The 26,214-nt window shown below is 46.7% G+C and overlaps 1 protein-coding gene across 1 annotated transcript in view; it reads left to right on the forward strand.

Moving 5' to 3' along the window:
* LOC106569478 (uncharacterized) overlaps positions 1-26,214 on the forward strand; it is a 199,875-nt gene that overhangs the window by 106,085 nt on the left and 67,576 nt on the right. The window contains exon 3 of the mRNA XM_014140868.2: positions 24,315-24,609. Within this exon, the coding sequence (XP_013996343.2) occupies positions 24,315-24,609 (295 nt within the window). The remainder of the gene's footprint in view (positions 1-24,314; positions 24,610-26,214) is intronic.

Genomic DNA, 26,214 nt, shown 5'->3' on the forward strand with positions numbered 1-26,214 from the left:
CGAGCAGGAGAAAACATAAACCCTCACGTCCTTAGCCAAAGTGGACCACCAGTACTTCCCACTAAGACAGCGCACTGTCCGACCGATGCCCGGATGACCAGAGGAGGGTGACGTGTGGGCCCAATAGATCAAACGGTCACGGACAGCAAACGGAACGTACAGACGCCCAGCTGGACACTGGAGGGGAGTGGGCTCTGCACGCAACGCCCGCTCGATGTCCGCATCCAGCTCCCACACTACCGGTGCCACCAGGCAAGAGGCCAGGAGAATGGGAGTGTGATCCATGGACCGCTCCTCCGTGTCATACATCTGGGACAGTGCGTCTGCCTTAGCATTCTGGGAACCTGGTCTGTAGGACAGGGTGAAGACAAAACGAGGAAAAAACATGGCCCACCTTGCCTGGCGAGGGTTCAGTCTCCTCGCCACCCGGATGTACTCCAGATTGCGGTGGTCCGTCCAGATGAGAAAAGGGTGTTTAGCCCCCTCAAGCCAATGTCTCCACGCCTTCAAGGCCTTGACGACAGCCAACAGCTCCCGGTCCCCCACGTCATAGTTTCGCTCCGCCGGGCTGAGCTTCTTCGAAAAGAAGGCACAGGGGCGGAGCTTTGGTGGCGTACCCGAGCGCTGAGAGAGCACGGCTCCTATCCCAGCCTCGGACGCGTCCACCTCCACTATGAACGCCAAAGAGGGATCCGGATGAGCCAGCATGGGAGCCAAGGTAAACAGAGCCCTCAGGCGACCAAAAGCCCTGTCCGCCTCAGCCGACCACTGCAAATGCACCGGTCCCCCCTTCAGCAGTGAGGTAATGGGAGCTGCTACTTTACCAAAGCCCCGGATAAACCTTCGGTAGTAGTTGGCAAACCCTAGAAACCGCTGCACTTCCTTTACCGTGGTGGGAGTCGGCCAAATACGCACGGCTGAAATGCGGTCACTCTCCATCTCCACCCCTGAAGTGGAAATGCGATACCCTAGGAAGGAGACGGACTGTTCTCAGCCTTGACGTACCGGTCATGCTCCAACAGTCGACCAAGCACCCTGCACACCAGGGACACATGTTCGGCGCGTGTAGCGGAGTATATCAGAATGTCGTCGATATACACCACTACACCCTGTCCGTGCAGTTCCCGGAAAATCTCATCAACAAATGCCTGGAAGACTGATGGAGAATTCATCAACCCGTACGGCATGACGAGGTACTCATAGTGCCCTGAGGTGGTACTAAATGCCTTCTTCCACTCGTCCACCTCCCGGATACCCACCAGGTTGTAAGCGCTCCTGAGATCCAATTTTGTGAAGAAGCGCGCCCCGTGCATTGACTCGATCGCACTGGCGATGAGAGGTAGCGGGTAACTGTACCTCACCGTGATCTGGTAGATGCCTCGATAGTCAATACACGGGCGCAGACCTCCATCCTTCTTCTTCACAAAAAATAAACTTGAGGAGGCAGGTGAAGTGGAGGTCCGAATGTACCCCTGCCCCAGGGATTCAGAGACATATGTTTTCATAGGCGCCATCTCCTCTTGCGACAGGGGATACACGTGAATCCTGGGAAGTGTTGCGTCTACCAGGAAATTTATCGCACAATCCCCCCGTCGATGGGGTGGTAATTGAGTCGCCTTCTTTTTACAGAAGGCGAGAGCCAAATCGGCATATTCTGAGGGGATGCGCACGGTGGAGACCTGGTCTGGACTTTCCACCTTAGTCGCACCGATGGAAACTCCCACATACCTCCCTGAGCACTCTCGTGACCACCCCTTGAGAGCCCTCTGTTGCCATGAAATAGTGGGGTCATGACAGGCCAACCAGGGTAGGCCCAGCACCACGGGAAATGCAGGAGAATCAATAAGGAAGAGACTGATACTCTCCTTGTGACCCTCTGCATAACCATGTTTAGTGGAGCGGTGGCCTCCCTAATCAGCCCTGACCCTAATGGTCGACTATCTAGGGTGTGCATAGGGAGGGCATATCTACAGGAACAAGGGGGATCCCTAAACTATTAGCAAATGAACAGTCAATAAAATTCCCAGCTGCGCCTGAATCTACGAGCGCCTTATGCTGGGAATGCGGGAAAAACTCAGGAAATATAATAAACGCATACATGTGAGCAACAGGGGGCTCTGGGTGAGCCTGGTGCCGACTCACCTGGGGTGACACCATAGTGCCCTGCCTGCTGCCTCGACTCTCTGAGGAACCTCCCCTGCACCGACCAGCAGTGTGCCCTCTGCGGCTACAGAGGGTGCAGGGAATGGCCCCTCCTCCAGTCGCCCTAAGCGCAGCACCTCCCAGCTCTATGGACGTGGGAGCGGAGGTGCTGGGGGATGGAACTGCCGGGTCCCGATCCGGACGCTCGCGGGTGGCCAGCAGGTTGTCCAGCCGGATGGACAGGTCCACCAGCTGGTCCAACATGAGGGTGGTGTCTCGGCAGGCCAACTCCCGATGGACGTCCTCACGCAGACTGCACCGGTAGTGATCGATCAGGGCCCTATCGTTCCATCCTGCGCTGGCGGCCAGGGTCCGGAAGTCCAAAGCAAAATCCTGCACGCTCCTTGTCCCCTGCCTCAGGTGGAACAGATGTTCACCCGCCGCTCGGCCCTCAGGCGGGTGGTCGAACACGGCCCGAAAGCGGCGTGTTAATTCTGCGTAATGGTCCAACGCCGCGTCTCCCTCACTCCATACGGCATTGGCCCACTCCAGGGCTTTGCCTGAGAGGCAGGAGACGAGGGCGGACAAGCTCGCACATCCCGAATGAGCCGGGTGGACGGTCGCCAGGTAGAGCTCCAGCTGGAGTAGGAACCCCTGGCATCCGGCAGCCGTCCCATCATACTCCCTTGGGAGTGCGAGCCGAATCCCGCTGGGACCGAGTGAAGGAGGGGTGGACCGTGGAGCCTGCTGTGGTGGGGTTGGTGGAGGCGTTGGAAAACCTCCTCTCTCCCATCTATCCATCGTCTGCAGCACGCGATCCATGGCGGTGCCAAGACGTTGTAACAAGGTCGCGTGCTGCTGGATGCGCTCTTCGACCGAGAAAAGGGGGCCGTCTGCACTGCTGACTCCATTTTGTGGTGAGTAATTCTGTAATCGGCCTGTGTGTAGCTGGTGTAGAGAGTCAAGCGCAGGACAGCAGATATGAGTAATCAACGTAATTTACTCAAGATTCACAAAATACAACACAATATACCTAGCCCACAATAACGGACCGTATACAAGACAAACAATTACTCACAAACAAACATGGGGGAACAGAGGGTTAAATAATGAACAAGTAATTGGGGGATTGAAACCAGGTGTGTAAGACAAAGACAAAACAAATGGAAAATGAAAAGTGGAACGGTGATGGCTAGAAGGCCGGTGACGTCGACCGCCGAACGCCGCCCGAACAAGGAGAAGGACCGACGTCGGCAGAAGTCGTGACAACTACCACCACCAACACAATATGTATTAAACACTACTACCACCACCACAATATATACTGAACACTCCTACCACCACCAACACAATACGTATTAAACACTACTACCACCGCCAACACAAGATATACTAAACACTACTACCACCACCAACACAATATGTATTAAACACTACTACCACCGCCAACACAAGATATACTAAACACTACTACCACCAACACAAGATGTACTAAACACTACTACCAGTATACTAAACACTACTACCACCGTCAACACAAGATATACTAAAAACTACTACCAAAACCAACACAATATATACTATACACGACTACCACAGCCAACACAATATATAATAAAAACTACTACCACCACCAACACAATATTTACTATACACTACAACCACCACCAACACAATATATACTAAAAACTACTACCACTATACTAAGCACTACTACCACCACCAACACAAGATATACTAAACACTACTACCACCACAAACACAAGACCTACTATACACTACTACCACCACCAACAACACAATATATACAAATCACTACTACCAGTACACTAAACACTAGTACCACTGCCAACACAAGATATTCTAAACTCTACTACCAGTATACTAAACACTACTATCACCACCAACACAATATATACTATACACTACTATCACCGCCAACACAAGATTTCCTAAACTCTACTACCACCACAAACACAAGATCTACTATACACTACTACCACCACCAACAACACAATATATACAAAACACTACTACCAGTACACTAAACACTAGTACCACTGCCAGCGCAAGATATACTAAACACTACTACTACCACCAACTCAAGATATTCTAAACTCTACTACCAGTATACTAAACACTACTTCCACTGCCATCACAAGATATACTAAACACTACTACCACCACCAACACAATATATACTATACACTACTACCACCGCCAACACAATATATACTAAACACTACTACCAGTATACTAAACACTACTACCACCTCCAACGCAAGATATACGAAACACTACTACCACCAAAAACACAATATATACTATACACTACTACCAACGCCAACACAATATATACTAAACACTACTACCAGTATACTAAACACTACTACAACCACAATATATACTAAACTCTACTACCAGTATACTAAACACTACTACCACAACCAACACAAGATATACTAAACACTACTACCACCACCAACACAAGATATACTAAACACTACTACCACCACCAACATATGATATAGTAAACACTACTACTATTATACTAAACACTACTACCACCACCACCAATACACAATATACTAAACACTACCACAACTGCCAACACAAGATATACTAAGCACTACTACCAGTATACTAAACACTACTACCACCACCAACACACGATATACTAAAAACTACTACCACAACCAACACAAGATATACTAAATACTACTTTCCAGTATACTCAGCACTGCTACCACCGCCAACACAAGATATACTAAACACTACTACCAGTATACTAAACACTACCTCGACCGCCAACACAAGATATACTAAACACTACTACCACCACCAACACATGATATACTAAACACTACTACCAGTATAGAAAACCCTTTTTCAATTATGTTAGCACAGCTGAAAACTGTTGTGCTGGTTAAGAAGCAATAAAACTGGCCTTCTTTAGACTAGTTGAGTGTCTGGAGAGTCAGCATTTGTGGATTCGATTGCAGGCTTAAAATGACTCTAAACAATTACTTTCTTCTGAAACTCATCAGTCTATTGTTGTTCTGAGAAATGAAGGCTATTCCATGTGAGAAATTGCCAAGAAACTGAAGATCTCGTACAACGCTGTGTACTACTCCCTTCACAGATGTCGTGTCTTTGGGGTACCATTAAACTGAAGACATGTTTATCAATTAACTCCCTGTAATTATTATCACGCGATCAAACTGATTCATCTTTTAATTGTAATTAACTAGGAGATCGGGGCACCAAGGAAAATATTCAGATTACAAAGTTATAATTTTCCTAATATAACTTTCCTATATTATAACATTCTATATTATATTCTATTATAGTATAGGCCGATTATCTTCTGGTTTAAATGGTGTATTTTACCTCGCGTCCAGTCTCATTCCAAACGTCGTAAATTGTTATATCTGCACGAACCCAGTCTTTACTAAGAGTCATCCATACATCAATTGTCTTAAAATCATTTATTTACTAAACTAAGTAATTCACATGAAGTATACAAACAGTAATTATCATCATAAAGAATTGGTAGAGTAATGTGCCCTAGTGGCTAACAGGCATGGCTGGTGTCTTGTAGAACAATGGGTCATAAAATGTTCAGCTGAGGAGGTACACAGACTTCATTAATATTAACAATTGACAATTGAACGCTCACTCATTCGGGAACAATTGCAATCAATATATATTTACGCTCAGTGTGTCGTCGGGATCCTTGTTGGAGCGTCGTTCTGTTGGAGAGTTTTGTCCGCGTTCTTCTCTCTCTCTCTCTCTCTCTCTCTCTCTCTCTCTCTCTCTCTCTCTCTCTCTCTCTCTCTCTCTCTCGGTTAGAATGGATCTTTCAAAGCGACATTCATTAATGTTATAGAATGGATGTTTCGTTGGTCTTCGTGTTCAATGATATAATTTACTTAGCTGCAGACTAATAATTAATATCAAAGACTTGTTCTTATTCTGTCGGTATCGATAGTCTAAAAGTTAACCACGTGGTATAGTTTACTTTCAGTAGAGTACTTGGATGGTCAAACCTATTGGCCAACTCGCAATGGAGTGGAGGCCGGGTCTCGAGAAATGTAAATCAGGGTGGGTTTGATAGTGACATAGAACAGCTTGTCACATGACGCCTGGTCCTGTCTGTGTCCCTGGGGGCGTGCCGATGACTGAGTTAAGCTTGGTACAAAAATACAATTCTATCACATTAACATCAGTACATAGCATCTCAATGTATTACAAATAGCTTTATCCTTATTAATACATTTTATACAACCATGTGGATGCAAGTCTCATCGCTGAGGCTATTATATAAACCGTTTTATGGTAATATGGCTATATTGTCTCTTCTGAGTATCACAAAATTGTACCAAGCGGACCAGTTCGTAGCTGGATTCTTCACCAGTCTTCCATACCTTCTCCAGAACACAAATGTCGCTTGGCTCCCCAATTCTGTGAGTTGGAAGAATTTCCTGTGTCTCTCTATGGGCCATGTAGCCAGAGACTCTCCTGGAATTTTACAACCCCCTCACACAGGGCCTGGGTGGGGGGAGGTAGGTTGGGGGATGGTGCAAGGGGGGAGGGGGTCAACTGTCCTCCCTGTACTCAAAGAGGCCAACGTCATGACATACCCCCCCTGGTGGTTTGGATCTTGTTTATCCTGCAAGTTACAAATCAACATAAAATCATGACCACGTGATGTCCCGTTGGTAGATCATCGTTGCAGTCCCCTCTGGTGGTTGAACTTGGTAGGCTCTCTGAAAGCGGAGCAGTCCACCACAAGGATGGGCAGTTGATGTCCAGTTGGTGATCGCCGTTGCGGTCTCCTCTAGTGGTGTACCTTGGTAGGTTCCCTGGAAGCTGCAAAGTACCCCAGGAAGGGCCAGGGGATGTCCTGGTTGGTGATCGCCGTTGCGGTCCCCCCCTCTGGTGGTTTACCTTGGTAGGCTCTCTGACAGCGGGCATGCCGCCACAAGGATAGGCCGTGGGTGTCCGGATTTGGGGTCGCCGTTCCGGACCCGTCGTCCAGACTGGAAGATCTGGGCAGTAACTTAGGCAGATGTTAACAACGCACGCACACACACTCATGAAATATATATAATTACATTCATTCCCCAATGAGCGGCGTTGTGGCACTAAGTGATGGTTGTATGGGGACTTTGTTAATGGCTCTATCACTTCCTAAGTGTCAAAGGAACTGAACCGAAAAGGAATGAAAGCATGAACAAAACAAAGAAATATACAAAATATAGTTCTCACACAAAAAAAATCATCTAATTGGACTGTATTCTATATACGTCCAATGTTCTGGCAAAATGATTATCATGGCATTGTCTCTAATGCCATATCTAGGGTTTTTCCTACTTGGTGTGTTGCTTAGGCGCTATCCTAAGTTGATAACTATATGATAAGTCTACAGCTGTAATGCACTAGTTTTGGGCAGTCTACAGGGATGACCTATGGACTTCTGGGAAGAAAACTGGTGAGTGCTGTAGAGTCAAAGGCCTAGAAGAAAATGTTCAACTTTACTAAGGCTGGTATATTGCCCTTAAGTGGTCCTAGCATAAATCCTAATTGGATGTTCCGTTGTGCATGTGCGCTTATGCTTACACAAGCGCGCATGTCAAGGGAAGAAAACCAAGTATCCGGGCAGATTACAACTTGTTCAGAATGAGTCTGACGTAGTCAGGTAATTTTCAGGTCAATGCCTGGAGGTCAGTCAGAATTGGTGTCAAGGGAGTCTGTAGTGGTTTTACTACCAGTCACTGTCTTCCACTATTGTAGTGGCGATAGGTATGAAGTCTATTTCATAGCTATGTTATCCACGGAGGAGCTAACCTCAAGACGGAAGTACTCTTTAAGTATTGGACCAGTCATACGTGGTGTGATCATGGTTCATGACTTCTAATAATTTTCCTCCTGAATGGAGGGTCCTATTTATTAGTGACATGTGTGTTAACCATTGGAAGAGTTCACTGGAGATTCCCCTCCATGTGTTGCACTCTGAGTGACTCCTATGTCGCTGTTGTCAATGGTAATTTGATTGGTTAGGTCTCTAACATTCTTACTGATTGTCGCTGGACTGACTGTTGCTAGTATTGGTACTGGTACTCAAGGGGACCAGTTATCCTACCGATTTATTCTGAAATGTTATCTACCGGAACACATGATTGGAGCATTTTACTAGTTGTATTGTAGTTGAACCTACACATGGCAAGGAATGACTATTGATGCCATTTGTTTTGGAGGTGGACAAGTCCACTGGACTTCCTTTACAACCAGTGTGGTACACCTCAGTACTATCTTAGATGTCTTCTAAGATAATCCCCGTCTAGCGGCCTGTCTGCTCCTCACTGTTCTCATAGGGGAGTTTACAACTAGATTTGATTTATGCTCTGGCGGCCTCGTACGGTGTTGTCCGTAGTCTTGACCCCCCCACCGGCCTCGATGAGGCTCATCATGGGTCTGGGCTACTATTCCCCCCCTTTGTGCCTCGGGACCCCCCCACCAGCGGGTGGTGTTGGTGTCCGATGCGCAAATAAAAAGGTCGGACCCTATGTACGAGTTGTCAGCGGCCGCGTTGTTATGAGAATGGCTGTAACCTTTCAACCAAATCTCCTGGTGTTTGTGCTTCAAAACGCTCAGTGGCTGTCGAGGCATGTCAGTCACCACCGCGTCCGCGTGTGGCAACCTCTTCATTACCTGCGAACTGAGACGAGGATATCGGTCTGTGATATCGCAAAGTGTTTCACCAGTGGGAGTCATCGGGTCAGTTGCTGGACTGATGCCATTAGTGTCATTGTAAGGGGTGACCTTCCCCAACAAAGCGGAAGGTGTATCATCGGAAGCAGAGTATACTCTGTGCATCAATGTTTTACTTGCTGAGACGGCCGCAGTGCTTGCGGAAGTGTCCGAAGGGCAAGAGAAGTTCATCTCAACTATCGTATTGCACGACTGCAAGGAGGAGGGAAGTTGCTTATTCACAGAGACAGTTGGCTCGAAATCATGAAAAGAATGGTCAATCAGGTTGGCTGATGGAATGTGTCGCGATATCGTACTATCTCCGTGGATCGGATTTTGTACCAAGAGGTTTCTAAACGTCTTTTTCCCAAGGGGTGCTTTCGACAGATACCCCTCGTGAAGGACTGCGTTGCAGCTAGCGTTAGGGGGAGACAGTGTGGTCAGTGGAGAAGGCACTGTGGCCTGTGACCATACCTGGTTGGTTTTCCAATCCATCAATGGGAGTAACCGATCCATCAAGTCTGCTCCAAGTAGCAGGGGTACAGTTTCGAGGCTGGTAACATACACAGGGTGAACGAGCGATACGTCCTGGAAGTGTAGTTTCAGCATGACTCTCAATGTGAGAGGCGAGGTAGTCTGAGTGACCCCTCGAAGTTTAGTGTCGCATCGTTCCACTTTTAACCAACGTTTAGTTGGCTTCAAAGCCCTTTTTAGATCATCAAACAATGTTTGAGAGATGAGTGATATTGTCGCACCCGAATCAATTAGCGCATGACAAGCTAAGCAGTCCTCCAGGACTGTTTCCAGGTATGGCCGTTTAGATTCGTGGTTAGTGGACATATTCCCCACAAAGTGGAGTGGTCGTTCGCAACGACGTGATGTGCCATGTCTGTTCAAGATGGAAGCAGATTGACTTTTCCGATTTTGAGTGGGCTTGGCTTTAACGAAGCGTTTGACCTTTTCCTTCGCAACTTTTTTATCAGAGTCTATAGACAGAGCCCGGGGGCTTGTTTCTTGATCAAGCCGGCCCTGGATAGGGTCTTGAATGAGAGCGGGAGAAATTTGAACTTTAACGTCCTTGCTATGGGTGTTAATTTCTGCGGACCTGGTGTCCGGTAATTCCCCGTCTAGTCCTTGTGACTTATCTTTTACCCTTTTCTCAAATTGTTCTCGCTTTAGTTCTTCCCGTAGTGGGACTTCTGGAGAACATTGGTCTACATTTTGATCGTCCTTCAACCCTTTGTTACCCTTGTGCTCTGACACTTTGTGTGGGTTGGGTGCAGGAACGTAGCGAACAGGTCGATTGTAGCGGTAGTCGTTTTGAGGGCGACGTACTTTACAGTTATTTCGACCGCGGCGGTTATTGGAATCATGGTTTCGTGGTAGAAACTGTTGTTGTGCGTCATCTCTCGACGCTCCAATACCTGATAATGCACCCTCTAACTGGAGTGAGTGCTCCTGGTCAAACTTCAAAACCGAGTGGTCAGGGCTCTTAGCGTTGCGAGCTTTTGATGCCTCAAAAGCTGTGCTTGCAAGCTCTCTGAGTTGTAAGATAGGCAAGCCAACGTGGGCGGCAGGGCCCAAGTAGGTAATGAAGGTGGGATACATGTTCGACAGAAACATTTGTTTGAATGGTAACAGCTCTTCCATTCCTGTTTCAGTGAGTAGGCCAAAGTAAGCTGAACGAAGCCTATGATAGTAAGCTTGTGGGTGTTCGTTCCGAGCTTCTTTGACGGTGTTAGCCAGTGAGCTATCATGTTTGCGAGTCTCAGAACCACTGAATTCTAATTTCAAAGCTGTGGCAAGTTTAGCGTAGTCATTTAGCACGTGTTGCTGTTGTAGACGAATGAACCTCGTCACATGTCTATTCGACGTTCGCTTCAACAGGTAAACCCTGTCAGAACCCGTAGCGTTCGGGTAGCCATCCAAGGTGTCCTCTATGTCAGCTAGGAACGTCTCAGTATCGTTTGGCTGACCTGGAACGGGGTCAAAGGTGGGGAAATTCTTGACGAGTTTGTCAAGGTATTCCGCGCCAAGCGAACGGAGAGGGTTGGCTTCATCCTGTGGAGAAATTGGGACCGAAAGGCCAAGAGAAGAAGCCAAGCCTTGTTGTTGTTGGCCAAGAGGCGCCATATTACTCATTGCTGAAGGGCCAAGAGGAGAAGACTGAGGGACACATGAGGGAGGCAAGGTCTGAAACCTATTGTCTTCACTCCTGTGAGTACAGGGCTCTGGTTGCTTGGATGGGTAGTCGCGCTGTAGAGCGTGACCATTCTGGATTTCCTCCAGATGGTACCTAATGGTGGAATTCTGCTGCATTGCAGAGTCCACTTGAGCGCTTAGGGTACCGATTTTGGACACGTGAGTGTCACACCTGCTCCTTTCGATCTCAAACTTATCTGTCATGGTTTGCAGATAGAGGTACTGAGTACGGAGCGAGAGATTCAGTGATGAGATTTCCTCTGCTTGCTTAGAAATCAATATTTCCAACCTCATCACCTGAGTTCTCTCATCATTCATTTGGTCAGCGACTTCAATAAGTTCTGCTGATTTATCATCCAACTTTGTCACTGTGTTCATTAACTGATCGTCTTTGGTCTGCAGCGCTTTGAGGAGAACCGTGTTATTTTGAGTAACATTCAACAAAACAGCGTGCATGTTGTCAAGTTGAGCGCTCCTGTTTGTAGATAACTCTTCAGATTTATCTAGTTTGGCGTGGACATCATCGTATTTAGTTTTGGCTAAATCGAGTTGTTCCTGTAGCATATGATTTTGTTCCTGTAGAAAACGATTTTGTTGAAGAGCTTGTGCTTGTTCATCGTCGTACGTTTTTGCAATTACATTTAATTGTTCAGTTTTCGAACGCAGTTCCATAGCTAGCAGAATTTGTCCCTTGTCTGCATTGGTCATTGGTTTCCCGGTTCTCTCCACCTGTCCCTTTATGTCTACCGTTACCTGCTCGTGCTTCAGCTGTGCACTGCGGTATTGGACAGATGGCAATCTCGGATGGCAAGACATCAGAGCTAGACTGGAGAGAACCTTTACGAGGCCTGCGCCCGATGGTTGATTTTGGAAAACATTGTTGTCTGCTTTTCCACTAATGGCATAATTAGGGTTGTTATCGCTGCTGAGGTCAGAGATCAATCCATTTACGGGTGGAGGTTCACTAATTAGCGGGCGAGTGGGGACCACCCCCTCTGATAGCTTGCACATTATTAGAACATTTGAAAGGAAAAAATGTTTTTCCTAATTTTCCAAAATTTGGTTTTGGAATGTGGGGAGCTGCAAAGACGATTTTAATCTATTTATAGACGTTAATGAACCATCAGTACTGTACAGTACTGTGGAAGTTGGACGTGAATGAATTTTCAAAAGCAAATTGAATTAATCAATGCCAATGATTAGTCCTACCTGGGTAGGCTATCTGGGTATTAAACTTGAATTACCTGAGAGGTTGCTTCATCCAGGTTAATATGCAAAGTTTAAGTTGTCTCATTTAATTGGAAGAACCTAGAAAGGTATGTTCGACAATTTAACTTATTAAATTGAATGAGACGATAATCCATACAATCTCAATTGATTGGATATCATAAGTGTAAACCGTAGGTCAAATGTTGGGACCCTTCACCACTAGGGTACGCTCCTCCCTGGGGCTGTAGCCACATGGGATTCACTCCCGTGAGTAATGGGTTTTACTGAATGTGCTTTGCTAAAGCAGATTTTACTGATTAAACTATTTATGATAAATCAAACCCGTATAGGCTATCTGGGAATTAACTTTCAATTAACCTGAGAGCATTGCTTCATCTAAGTTAAGTTTGTAAAAAGTTAATCATGTCTCATTATAGACGCCCAATCAATTTTGGATATTATTTAAAAGATCCACTTGAAAAGGTAAATCTGGCAATTTCACTTGTTAGTTAAATTGAATGAGACGTCATATCCAGTCAATTGCGATTGTCTGGATATTTTACCGTGATCCACGTTTGGATTTCCCCTAGAGATGTACTGGCAATTCTTCACCACCAGGGTATAGAATGCTGGAATTAAACGGAAATACAAAGGTCGGACTTCCGTCGCGCCAGCGGAGGAATTTTAAACGTGGTACGGAGAGGGTAAAATGTTACCTCTGTTAGCTTGCAGTAATGCTAAGCTCTTCCTAACTTTGTTCAGGAGTATCACTTCCAAGCACCAAAATAGGGTCCTTTCACTTTGGAAAGGGTGGGTTTTCTAGTGACGTCTCACCTTAACCCCATTCAGCATATTCTGCTAGCGTTTATGCTGACCGGAGCGACACGGTACTTAAATACAGATACGCATACAGTCTGCCCACACTGTCTTAGTGCGGTAGGCAAATTATTCGGCTCGGTTACCGGACAGTTAACTTCTAATTTCTAACCTTACTCTAGAAGTTAATATTGACCGACAGAAATAGTACCGTTTGGCCTAACGGACTAAATCTGGAATTTATCCCTCACTGCTATCGACATAAGACCGGAGCCACTCTAAATAGCTTCTCCCAATGGAAAATACACAATCACTTTGTTTAGATAGCAGGCTGTTTGTACAATTCTGTTTGCACAATTGATATATAGAATTTCACAGCAAAGTCCAATTCTATCTTAGATTCCTCGCACAGGGGCTCCATAAATGTCGTGTCTTTGGGGTACCATTAAACTGAAGACATGTTTATCAATTAACTCCCTGTAATTATTATCACGCGATCAAACTGATTCATCATTTAATTGTAATTAACTAGGAGATCGGGGCACCAAGGAAAATATTCAGATTACAAAGTTATTGTCACGGTTATCGTCGGTGAAGGAGGACCAAAATGCAGCAGGACTGTGTTTGTTCATTTTGAACATTTATTAAATCAAAATGAACACCAAAAACAACAAACAAGAGAACGAACGATCCACAGACAGTCTGGCAAGGCATAAGGCTAAATACAGAACAATCTCCCACAAATACAAGACAAAACACACCCAACTAATATAGGACTTCCAATCAAAGGCAACACCAAACAGCTGCCTTCAATTGGAAGTCCACCCCAATTAACTCAACATAGAAACACACTCACTAGACTACACATAGAAATACATAAACATAGATCATAACTCAAAACCCGGAAATAATCAATCAAACGCCCTCCTAACTAACACACCACCCTGAACCACATAAAACAAATACCCTCTGCCACGTCCTGACCGAACTACAATAACAATTAACCCTTTTACTGGCCAGGACGTGACAGGTATAATTTTCCTAATATAACTTTCCTATATTATAACATTCTATATTATATTCTATTATAGTATAGGCCGATTATCTTCTGGTTTAAATGGTGTATTTTACCTCGCGTCCAGTCTCATTCCAAACGTCGTAAATTGTTGTATCTGCATGAACCCAGTCTTTACTAAGAGTCATCCATACATCAATTGTCTTAAAATCATTTATTTACTAAACTAAGTAATTCACATAAAGTATACAAACAGTAATTATCATCACAAAGAATTGGTAGAGTAATGTGCCCTAGTGGCTAACAGGCATGGCTGGTGTCTTGTAGAACAATGGGTCATAAAATGTTCAGCTGAGGAGGTACACAGAGTTCATTAATATTAACAATTGACAATTGAATGCTCACTCATTCGGGAACAATTGCAATCAATATATATTTACGCTCAGTGTGTCGTCGGGATCCTTGTTGGAGCGTCGTTCTGTTGGAGAGTTTTGTCCGCGTTCTCTCTCTCTCTCTCTCTCTCTCTCTCTCTCTCTCAGTTAGAATGGATCTTTCAAAGCGACATTCATTAATGTCGTTATAGAATGGATGTTTCGTTGGTCTTCGCGTTCAATGATATCATTTACTTAGCTGCAGACTAATAATTAATATCAAAGACTTGTTCTTATTCTGTCGGTATCGATAGTCTAAAAGTTAACCACGTGGTATAGTTCACTTTCAGTAGAGTACTTGGATGGTCAAACCTATTGGCCAACTCGCAATGGAGTGGAGGCCGGGTCTCGAGAAATGTAAATCAGGGTGGGTTTGATAGTGACATAGAACAGCTCGTCACATGACGCCTGGTCCTGTCTGTGTCCCTGGGGGCGTGCCGATGACTGAGTTAAGCTTGGTACAAAAATGCAATTCTATCACATTAACATCAGTACATAGCATCTCAATGTATTACAAATAGCTTTATCCTTATTAATACATTTTATACAACCATGTGGATGCAAGTCTCATCGCTGAGGCTATTATATAAACCGTTTTATGGTAATATGGCTATATTGTCTCTTCTGAGTATCACAAAATTGTACCAAGCGGACCAGTTCGTAGCTGGATTCTTCACCAGTCTTCCATACCTTCTCCAGAACACAAATGTCGCTTGGCTCCCCAATTCTGTGAGTTGGAAGAATTTCCTGTGTCTCTCTATGGGCCATGTGGCCAGAGACTCTCCTGGAATTTTACAACCCCCTCACACAGGGCCTGGGTGGGGGGAGGTAGGTTGGGGGATGGTGCAAGGGGGGAGGGGGTCAACTGTCCTCCCTGTACTCAAAGAGGCCAACGTCATGACACAGAACAATGCATACATGCTCTAACCAGAATAGAAAGAGGAGTGGGAGGCCCCGGTGCACAACTGTGCAAGAGGACAAGTACTTTAAGTGTTTAGTTTGAGAAACAGACACCTCACAAGTCCTCAACTGGCAGCTTCATAAACAGTACCCACAAAGCACCAGTCTCAATGTCAACAGTGAAGAGGCGACTTCTAGGCAGAGTTGCAAAGAAAAGCCATGTCTCAGACTGACCAATATAAAGAAAAGATTAAGATGGGCAAAAGAACACTGACACTGGACAGAGGAACTCTACCTAGAAGGCAGCATCCCGGAGTCAGCTCTTCACTGTTGACGTTGAGACTGGTGTTTTGCAAAACTGTATGAATATATCATGACACAAGGCGAGACCCAGATGCAGACACAGGAGGCAGATGGTTGGAGTCTTATAATTTTTATTAATAAATCCAATGGGGTAGGCAAGAGAATGGTCATGGACAGTCAAAAATGTCAAAACCAGATCAGAGTCCAGGAGGTAAAGTATTGCAGACAGGCTTGTGGTCAAGGCAGGCAGAATGGTCAGGCAGGCGGGTACAAAATCCAGAGAACAGGGGCAAGGGTCAAAACCGGGAGGACTAGAAAAAGGAGTATGGGAAAAACACGCTGGTTGACTTGACTTAAACATACAAGACCAGCTGGCACAGAGAGACAGCAAACACAGGGATAAATACACTGGGGAAAATAAGTGACACCTGGAGGGGGTGGAGACAATCACAGGAACAGATGAAACAGATCAGGGCATGACATTACACCCCCCCCCCCGGGACGCCTCCTGGTGTCCTACAGGGCACATACCTGGCTGACCGGGGTGTCGGCAGTGGAAATCGGCGATGAGGGCCGGGTCCAAGATGTCTTTCACAGGGACCCAGCACCTGGCAATAATCCTCCCAGTCAACCAGGTACTGGAAACCCCTGCCCCATGGTCCAACCTTCTGGAGGTGTCTCACCGCATACGCTGGCTGGTCATCAATAACCAGGGGGGTGGGATGGGCCTGGAGACAGAAGACAAAGGACAGTGAGACACAGGCTTAATCCTAGACACATGGAAGGTAGGGTGTCTACGGGGGGTACGGGGTAACACAAGATGGACAGCAGTGGAACTCAGGACTCTGGAGATGGGGAAAAAGACCAATGAACCGGGGAGGCAGCTTGCGGACAAACATCTGGGCCGAGGATACGCTGACCTCCTGCTCTTGTTCTGGGAAGAGTGGAGGCTGATACCCCATGGAAAGGGGAGAGTCCTGTGGCAGAACTGGAAAGAGTGTTCCGGGCACACTCCACCCAGACCAGTTGACCACTCCAGGTAGTGGGGTTGGTTGAGACCAGGCACCTGAAGGTGGTCTCCAGGTTTTGGTTGGCTTGCTCTGACTGACCGTTAGTTTGGGGATGGAATATGGATGACAGGCTGGCTGACAACCCAATAAGGGTGCAGAATGCCTTCCAGAACTCAGACGAGAACTGAGGACCCTGATCAGAGACCATGTCTTCCGGGAGTCCATGGATCCGGAAGACATGCTGCACCATAAGCTGGGCTGTCTCCTTGGCAGAAGGTAGTTTGGGGAGAGGGATGAAATGGGTGGCCTTGGAGAACCGATCGACTACCGTCAGAATGACAGTGTTGCCATCAGACGGAGGGAGCCCAGTGACAAAGTCTAGAGATGTATGAGACCAGAGACGATGAGGGACCGGTAGTGACTGAAGGAGGCCAGAAGGAGCTTGCCGTGGAGTCTTGTTCTGAGCACACACTGTGCATGCGGCGACGAAGGCAGAGATGTCAGGAACCATTGTGGGCCACCAGAAATGTTGTCGGAGGAAGGCTAGTGTACGACGGGACCCTGGATGACAGGTCAGTCTGGAGGAATGAGCCCATTCCAGGACCCGGGACCGGACTGGATTAGGGACAAACAGTCGGTTAGCCAGGCCCCCTTCAGATCCAGGCTGGGAACATTGTGCCTTGCGGAACAGGTTCTCAATACCCCAATCCACAGTGGCAGCAAGGCATGAGGTAGGGAGAATGCTTTCAGAGGTCGAGGGTGTGGCAGAGGAACTGTATAGGCGGGGGAGGGTGTCAGGCTTCACATTCTTTGATCCTGGGCGGTAGGAGATGGTGAAGTTAAATCTGGTGAACAGGAGGGCCCACCGGGCCTGCCTGGAGTTGAAGCGCTTGGCTGTACGGAGATATTCCAGGTTTTTATGGTCAGTCCAGACGAGGAATGGCTGTTCTGCTCCTTCCAGCCAGTGCCTCCACTCTTCCAATGCCATCTTCACCGCCAGGAGTTCTCGGTTGCCAACATCGTAGTTCCTTTCAGCAGGATTAAGACGATGGGACTGGAAGGCACAGGGATGAAGCTTCTGGTCCTGGGCAGATTGCTGGGACAGAATGGCCCCACTCCAACATCCAAAGCATCCACTTCCACCACAAATTGACGCGAGGGGTCCGGATGGATGAGGATGGGTGCTGTTGTGAACCGATGCTTCAGGTCCACAATGGTTCAGGTCCACAAAGGCTGTGTCGACAGCTGGAGACCATTTGAACGGTACCTTGGGAGAGGTGAGTCCCGCCAGGGTGCTGTAGTCCCGAATTAAACGGCTGTAGAAGTTTGCAAAACCAAGAAGGGAAGTGGCATGTGCCTTACTGAACACTTCCAGGAGGTTATGGTATTCTGTGGGGATAGCAGAGACATCCACAGTCTTGCTAACATCCTGGGGAAGACGACTTGAGGAAGGCTGTGCTGCTTAAAGGCAGTGGGAATGGCAAAATGGGCTCCAATCCAGGATGGAGCTTGTGGTCCAATCAATCATCAGATTGTGCTTTTGAAGCCAGGAAAATCCCAAATTCAACCGGAACATGGGGAGATGCAATGAGGAGGAACTGTATTGTCTCACTATGTTTACAAGAAACCCATAATTGAATGGGCCCAGTACTACGGGTGACTTCCCCTGTAAAGCAGCCGTCCAGTGCCCTAGCATCCATGGGCACTGAGAGAGAGGCTGAGTGGGAATACCAAGCTCCGAAGCTATCGTGGCATCCATAAAACTTTCATCAGCCCCAGAGTCAATGAGCACTCGGAGAGACTGAGATTGGTCTCCCCACAGGACAAGAGCAAAAAGGGGTGTGCAGTCGATGGAACTCCCAATCTGAACTCCCAGGCCGCCTTTCTCCCAGAATCCGGAGACTCAAATACCTTTCTCACTTCTGCCATGAATTCCTCCAGATGACCACAAATGGCAGATTGTTGCTCCCAAACTGCCGTAGCCCAGGAGAGCGCCCTTCCCAACATTAGCATAATAATGTACGCTGTCTTCGATCTGTCTGAAGGAAACAAAGATGGCTGTAGCAAGCACTGAGAAAAATAAATCCGCCAGGTACCAGGATTTCCCGAATACCCCTCTGGAGGAGGGACGCAGGGTTCTCGGGGAGCCGGGATAGGCTGTACAAACTTACCACAGAAAATTACTGAGTGATTGGAGTTTTTCAGAGGTAGCAGGCAGCCTCTGAGCTAACACCCTGATATTCTCCATAATAGCCTTTAACCCATGGTCGTGGCATTCCGTCAAGAACCTGAGCCCTTCCAAAAGGCCCTGTACCAACTCCTCATGTCTCCTAATGGTGGCTCCCTGCAGGGAGACAGCGTGGCGGAGCTGGTCCAAGTCTGCTGGGTCTGGCATGGCCAGTTCGTACTATCATGACACAAGGCGAGACCCAGATGCAGACACAGGAGGCAGATGGTTGGAGTCTTAAAATGTTTATTAATCCAAAGGGGTCCAAAGGGGAAAATAAGCGACACCTGGAGGGGGTGGAGACAATCACAGGAACAGGTGAATCAGATCAGGACATGACAGAATAAGGCTTGAAATTACTTAGGTTCTTTCTAAATATACCAGAATCAAATTGTAAACGACTAACTATAAGATTTCACCTTCCTTATAACTAACTGTAAAATACATATTTGTATGTTTGGTGTGCATATTTTCTACAGGTCTCTCTTGATCAAAAAAGGTCTGTCCCTGTCACGTCTACACCCGCTCCCCCTCTCCGGCACTTAACATTGCCGGTTTACTAATCACTGGCTCTGTCTACCATCATTACGTACACATGGCACAATTGTTACACGCACCTGCGCCTCATTATGAGACTCACCTGTACTCCATCACTTCACTGATCACCTCCCCCCCATATCTGTCTCTCCCTTTGGTTCATTCCCCAGGCAGTATTGACTATGTGTTTCATGTCCAGACGCTACTCTTGTCTTGTATTCCATGTTCACTATATTATTAAACTCACCACCTGCACCTGCTTCTCGACTCCCAGCATTTACATTACAGCATACTGCCTCAACAAATGGAAGCAGCAGGAAATCAGGACAACTCCCAGAGTGTTGATGAACAGGGATACCTACTTCGTCAACACCACAACAAGCTGGCGCAACTAGGGAATGCTATTGAAGAGGTTCTTTGCAGTCTTCAACATCTCGAACATACCCGAGAGGCGTTGCCTTCAACTAGCGGAGGATACTCTGCCACCAGTCGACCCAGTGAGCCAGCACACCAGTTTATTCAGCAGTCCGCCCAGGTCAGCGAAGCCCGTTTGTCCCTCCTGTAAAAATATGACGGAACACCATCTAAATGCTGTGGCTTCCTACTCCAGTGTTCCCTCTATTTTGCGCACCAGATGGGAGCCCCCACCACCGAGAGGTCCAAGGTTGCCACAGTAATTTCTCTGATGACTGGACGGGCGTTAGAGTGGGCTACGGCCGTATGGGAGAGAGGAGAGGAGGAGCTGGCTTTGTATGAGAGGTTAATGGCTTGGTTCAGAGGTTTCTTTGATCATCAACCGGAGGGCAGAGGGGGGGTGAGAGCCTACTACAACTACGGCAGGATGACCAGACCACTGCCAAATACGCGCTCACCTTCCGGACAGTAGCACCATCTGCTATTCCGAAGAGGACTGCGCAAGGAGGTCCAGACTGAACTGGCATGTCAAGACAACAACCTCTCCTTGGACGCACTCATCGCGATGGCCATCCGTTTGGATAACCTAATTTGGGAGCGTCTGTACCCACATCGCTTCTCTTCCTCCCTCAGTGAACACTCTGTATCAGAGCCTGAACCTATGAAGGTAGGGGTCACACGCCTCCCCGCGGAGGAACTACTTTCCCGCTCCCTCTCGAGTTGTAGCCCCTGTGGTCTGGGACGTAGATGTGGACATTCGCCAGGCTCTGGAGAGGGAACCGGCACCCACTACCTGTCCTCCTGAGCGCATCTACGTTCCCACGGGAATAAGCGAGAGGCTGTTGACCTGGGCACACACAGCTGTTGTCGCTGGACATCCTGGGATCACCCGAACAATCTCTCTCTGAAAAGTAATGGTGGCCCACCTTGGCGCAGGACGTTATTCGCTACGCCAACTCCTGTGTGCCCAAACTAAGTCCACCCGGCACGCTCCAACAGGGAAACTCCTTCCCCATTCCTGTGCCTCAGCGTCCCTGGTCTTATCTATCCATTGATTTTGTCACTGATCTCGCATCCGCTGATGGTTTCACCACCACTTTGGTGGTTGTGGATAGATTCTCGGAATCCTGTTGTTTTATCACTCTCTCTGGTCTCCCTACTGCTCCCCAGGTTACTGAGGCACTGTTCCAGTAGGTCTTCCGGCATAATTGCCTTCTGGAGGACATCATCTCTGACTGTGGCCCCCAATTCACAACACGAGAATGGAGAGCCTTCATGGAGAAGCTCAGGGTCACGGTCAGCCTCACTTCCGGGTATAGGCCTCAGTCCAACGGGCAGGTGGGAGCACACCGGTCACAACTTGTGGACATGTTTACGTGCTGCTGTGCGGTTTGTTGCTAACGTTACTTTGCTACCTCCCAACTTTAGGGTTTTAACTTTTTAATTACTGTTTCATATTTGTATTTTTCCCTCGCTCAACTTTTTTCATTCAACTTTTTTACCCCGGACGCTTTATCTGGACATGGTTCTTCACGACCTCCACCAGCCGAAGCTAAGTAGTAACATTAACATTATGCCTTCTAACTGCAGTCGCTGTACTCATAATATACAGGAGAACGATTGGCTTATGGCGATGATAGCTGTGCTGCAAGCCCAGCTTCAGACGCAATCGTTAGGCAAGGGTCATTTAAGTGTAGGAAAGGATGAAACAGCGTCTGTGCCACCAGTAAGTACAGATAAACATCCCTTTTTCAGGACCCTGTCTTTCAAAGATAATTCATAAAAATCCACATATCTTCATTGTAAAGGCTTTAAACACTGTTTCCCATGCATGTTCAATGAACCATCAACAATTAATGAACATGCACCTGTGGAATGGTCGCTAGGACACTAACAGCTTACAGAGGGTAGGCAATTAAGATCACGGTTATGAAAACTTAGGACACTAAAGAGGCCTTTCTACTTACTCTGAAAAACACCAAAAGAAAGATGCCCAGGGTCCCTGCTCATCTGCTTGAACGTGCCTTAGGCATGCTGCAAGGAGGCTTGAGGACTGCAGATGTGGCCAGGGCAATAAATTGCAATGTCCGTACTGTGAGACGCCTAAGACAGAGCTACAGGGAGACAGGACGGACAGCTGATTGTCCTCACAGTGGCAGACCACGTGTAACAACACCTGCACAGGATCGGTACATTCGAACATCACACCTGCGGGACAGGTACAGGATGGCAACAACAACTGCCTGAGTTACACCAGGAACGCACAATCCCTCCATCAGTGCTCAGACTGTCCGCAATAGGCTGAGAGAGGCTGGACTGAGGGCTTGTAGGCCTGTTGTAAGGCAGGTCCTCACCAGACATCACTGGTAACAACGTCGCCTATGGGCACAAACCCACCGTCGCTGGACCAGACAGGATTGGCAAAAAGTGCTCTTCACTGACGAGTCGTGGTTTTGTCTCACCAGGGGTGATGGTCAGATTCGCATTTATCGTTGAAGGAATGAGTGTTACACCGAGGCCTGTACTCAGAAGCGGGATTGATTTAGAGGTGGAGGGTCCATCATGGTCTGGGGCGGTGTGTCACAGCATCATCGGATGCTCATTGCAGGCAATCTCAACGCAGTGCATTAAAGGGAAGACTTCCTCCTCCCTCATGTGCTACTCTTCCTGCAGGCTCATCCTGACATGACCCTCCAGCATGACAATGCCACCAGCCAACCTGCTCGTTCTGTGCATGATTTCCTGCAAGACAGGAATGTTAGTGTTCTGTCATGGCCAGCGAAGAGCCCGGATCTCAATCCCATTGAGCACGTCTGGGACCTGTTGAATCGGAGGGTGAGGGCTAGGGCCATTCCCCCCAGAAATGTCCGGGAACTTGCAGGTGCCTTGGTGGAAGAGTGGGGTAACATGTCACAGCAAGAACGGGCAAATCTGGTGCAGTCCATGAGGAGGAGATGCACTCAGTACTTAATGCAGCTGGTGGCCACACCAGATACTGTCTGTTACTTTTAATTTTGACCCCCCTTTGTTCAGGGACACGTTATTCCATTTCTGTTAGTCACATGTCTGTGGAACTTGTTCAGTTTATGTCTCAGTTGTTGAATCTTGTTATGTTCATACAAATATTTACACGTTAAGTTTGCTGAAAATAAACGCAGTTGACAGTGACAGGATGTTTCTTTTTTTGCTGAGTTTATGTATAAACATAATGCATACAGAATTGTTTAGCTCAACTCAGCAGACACTCAGAGTGTAAACTTATAAAAAGGTTATATTTAGGTGCAAACACACATCCATGTGAATCGTTTACTCACTGGGAGGGGGCATACATCTATTTTTCCCAATGAAATGGGGATCTGTAAAACTAATGAATATTTTGATTCAGAGTATCCTTTTTCATTTCATTTAGCGAATGAGCTTAGCTGTTGCCATGCAACAATGCTTTCAAGCGGCCCCCACTCGCACTTTTCTTCTGAATTCACAATGTCACACTCTCTTGGAGTGGGGCTAATTTTGCACTCTTTTGTCAGGGTTCCTATTCCGTCCACGTTTGAGCTGTAATGAGAATGAATGCTGATGTGCGGAGCACATCCCCTGAGCAGGGCCATGGAGATGGAGATGGGGAGGCGGATCCTTCTTCTACTATCTTGCTCCGCTTGAGAGACCCCTAGCCACCAGCCAGCCAGCCAGCCAGGGCTAAGCCAGCCAGCAGCAGTCAGGATCAAGACTGCATGCACCCATGCCTTCCTTAATACACTCTCAGTAGTTGGGAAATAATTGATTAGGCCTCAACTTACTACGTGTTAAATTTCGACTTTCATTAATCGTTGCAGCAGTAGGGAACTGTATTTCACAGATTGATGAGAATAGCAGGCCTAGTTAAACTGGTGCATTACTATGGATATTGAGATTATGATGATCCTAGTTCAGGGCCATTGCCCCATAGATGGATCTGGAAAGATCAGAGGGTGTTGGTTTGTATGTGTTTCAGTGTTCTTGTTCTTCTATAATCACAGTGTATAATCACTTTGTATAATCACAGTGTATAATCACAGTGTATAATCACAGCGTATAACCACAGTGTAGAATCACTGTGTACAATCACTGTGTAGATTCACTGTGTAGAATCATAGTGTAGAATCACAGTGTATAATCACTCTGTATAATCACTGTGTATAATCACTGTATAATCACTATGTATAATCACTGTGTATAATCACTGTGTATAATCACTGTGTATAATCCCTTTTATTTCTCTTTGATTCATTCTCTTTTATTTTATAAATTATAGCTCTTCCTCTATATTTCTCCTTCTCTCTCCCTCTCTCTTTTTTTTTGCTCTCACTCTCTCTCAGCTGCACACTGACATGGACAGAGGTGATGGACGCACCAAGTACTTGCTGCGTGGTGAGGGGGCGGGGTCGGTGTTTGTGATTGACGAGAAGACAGGCAACATCCATGTCACCAAGCCCCTGGATCGTGAGGAGAAGGACGAGTACCGCCTCATCGCCACAGCAACCGACCGGCAGACCGACCGGGCCCTGGAGCCATCATCCACGTTCATCATCAGAGTACAGGACATCAACGACAACCCCCCTCTGTTTGAGGAAGGGCCCTACAGCGCCACCGTGCCTGAGATGGCCAACATAGGTACTGAAGCCGAGGAGCCGTTGTCTGTTTTATCTGCTGTTTTATCAGCAACTGTCTGCTTCCATTTTCTTAATACCATCATCCATTTTGATGTGGACCTGCTTTCCAAAGCTCGGTCCCAGATTGAGTTGTTCAGTCAATCATGGTTTCAATATTTACCCGGGATGAAATATTTACCTAGGTACTTTTCAAAATGCACGTTGGGTTGCTGTGAGACTAGTAGATAGCGGAGCAATGAAAGTCTTATTAAAGAGCTGTTACATAAAACTGGTCATATCTTCCACCATCAATGCTACAGTGGTAATAAGATAATGATAGTAGTCACAATAACACACAGTCAGCCTGTCGAAGAGATTGGTTGAGATGTCTTTCATCATCTCACTTTCACTATGATTTCTTCCCTTGATTGCTCTAAACAACTTGTGTGATGTGAATTTCATCCCCACGGTTAGTTTTAAGTCGATACTAGGATATGATTTCTATAGCTACTATAGCCTTACAGTATTTCACATGGAAAGAAATCACTATGGTGTTCACCCAGGGTATGAACGTCTCAGGGCCAGGCAGTGTGAATAGAATTCTGCTCCATTCACTGGTAATACATCTGTCTGAATGTATGATCACTCCAAATTATGACTGTGCTATATCACCACGGCAGACTGTAAATCAATAGATTTATCTCTCTTGTGTTTGTTGCGTCAACCCTAGTCAACCTTGTTTGATCTGTCTATCTGATCAATATTTTACTGCCGCATGCATCAAAACATTTGCTTCTCTCACTCTCTCCCTTTCTCTCTCCATCTTCCATGTGCCTTGTTTTTTTTACACATATTTAACTTATTTTTTGTTGGGACAAAACTATCTCCATACTTTCATTTGTTTGAATGGGTTACCTTCAGACAAGTCCCATGACACATGCGGGGGCCATAGAGAAAAACGGAGAACACCGTTGTTCGAGAGAGTCTCCCCTTTCTATCGTGGGGTCATATTAGTTACAACAACAAAAAACGCTACAGATGATTTTCGGGATGTTTCATGGTCTGACAAACACAGCTGTAGCTTGGCCACCTTCCATCGCAGTTGCGGAAGGCCAACATCACCGGATGTGGTGGATTGAGATGCAGCCCATGCAAAAAACTGATATCTCTAGCTGAAACTGATGGATTTTGATGGAGATTTTTATATTATGTTACTTAGACTGATGCACGGGTGCATCACTATGACCTTTTAACTACCTGTGATAGATCAGTAATCAGACCCAGTCTCACTCGTCTCTCCCTCCCTCCTCCCTCTCTCCCTCCCTTGCTCTCTCTCCCGGTGACACTGTTGGGGCTTTGATGTCAGAAAACAGCAACAGCTGCTCCCACAAATCCCCTCTTCCCTCAGAGCTTGTCAGCCCAGTGCCCCATGGGAAACATAGTTCTTCTCTCCAAACGATAGATATATATATATATATATATATATATATATATATATATATATTTTTTTTTTTTTTTGCTACAATTTCAATATCACACATAAAGTTGACGGTCTTTGATTTATTTGGTGGGAAAAAGTGTCCATATCTGTCAGGAGAGGCAGGGATTCATGACATGAGGGAGTCAG

The sequence above is a fragment of the Salmo salar genome, chromosome ssa14 (genome assembly GCF_905237065.1).
Source record: "Salmo salar chromosome ssa14, Ssal_v3.1, whole genome shotgun sequence".
Classification (NCBI taxonomy): Eukaryota; Metazoa; Chordata; class Actinopteri; order Salmoniformes; family Salmonidae; genus Salmo; species Salmo salar.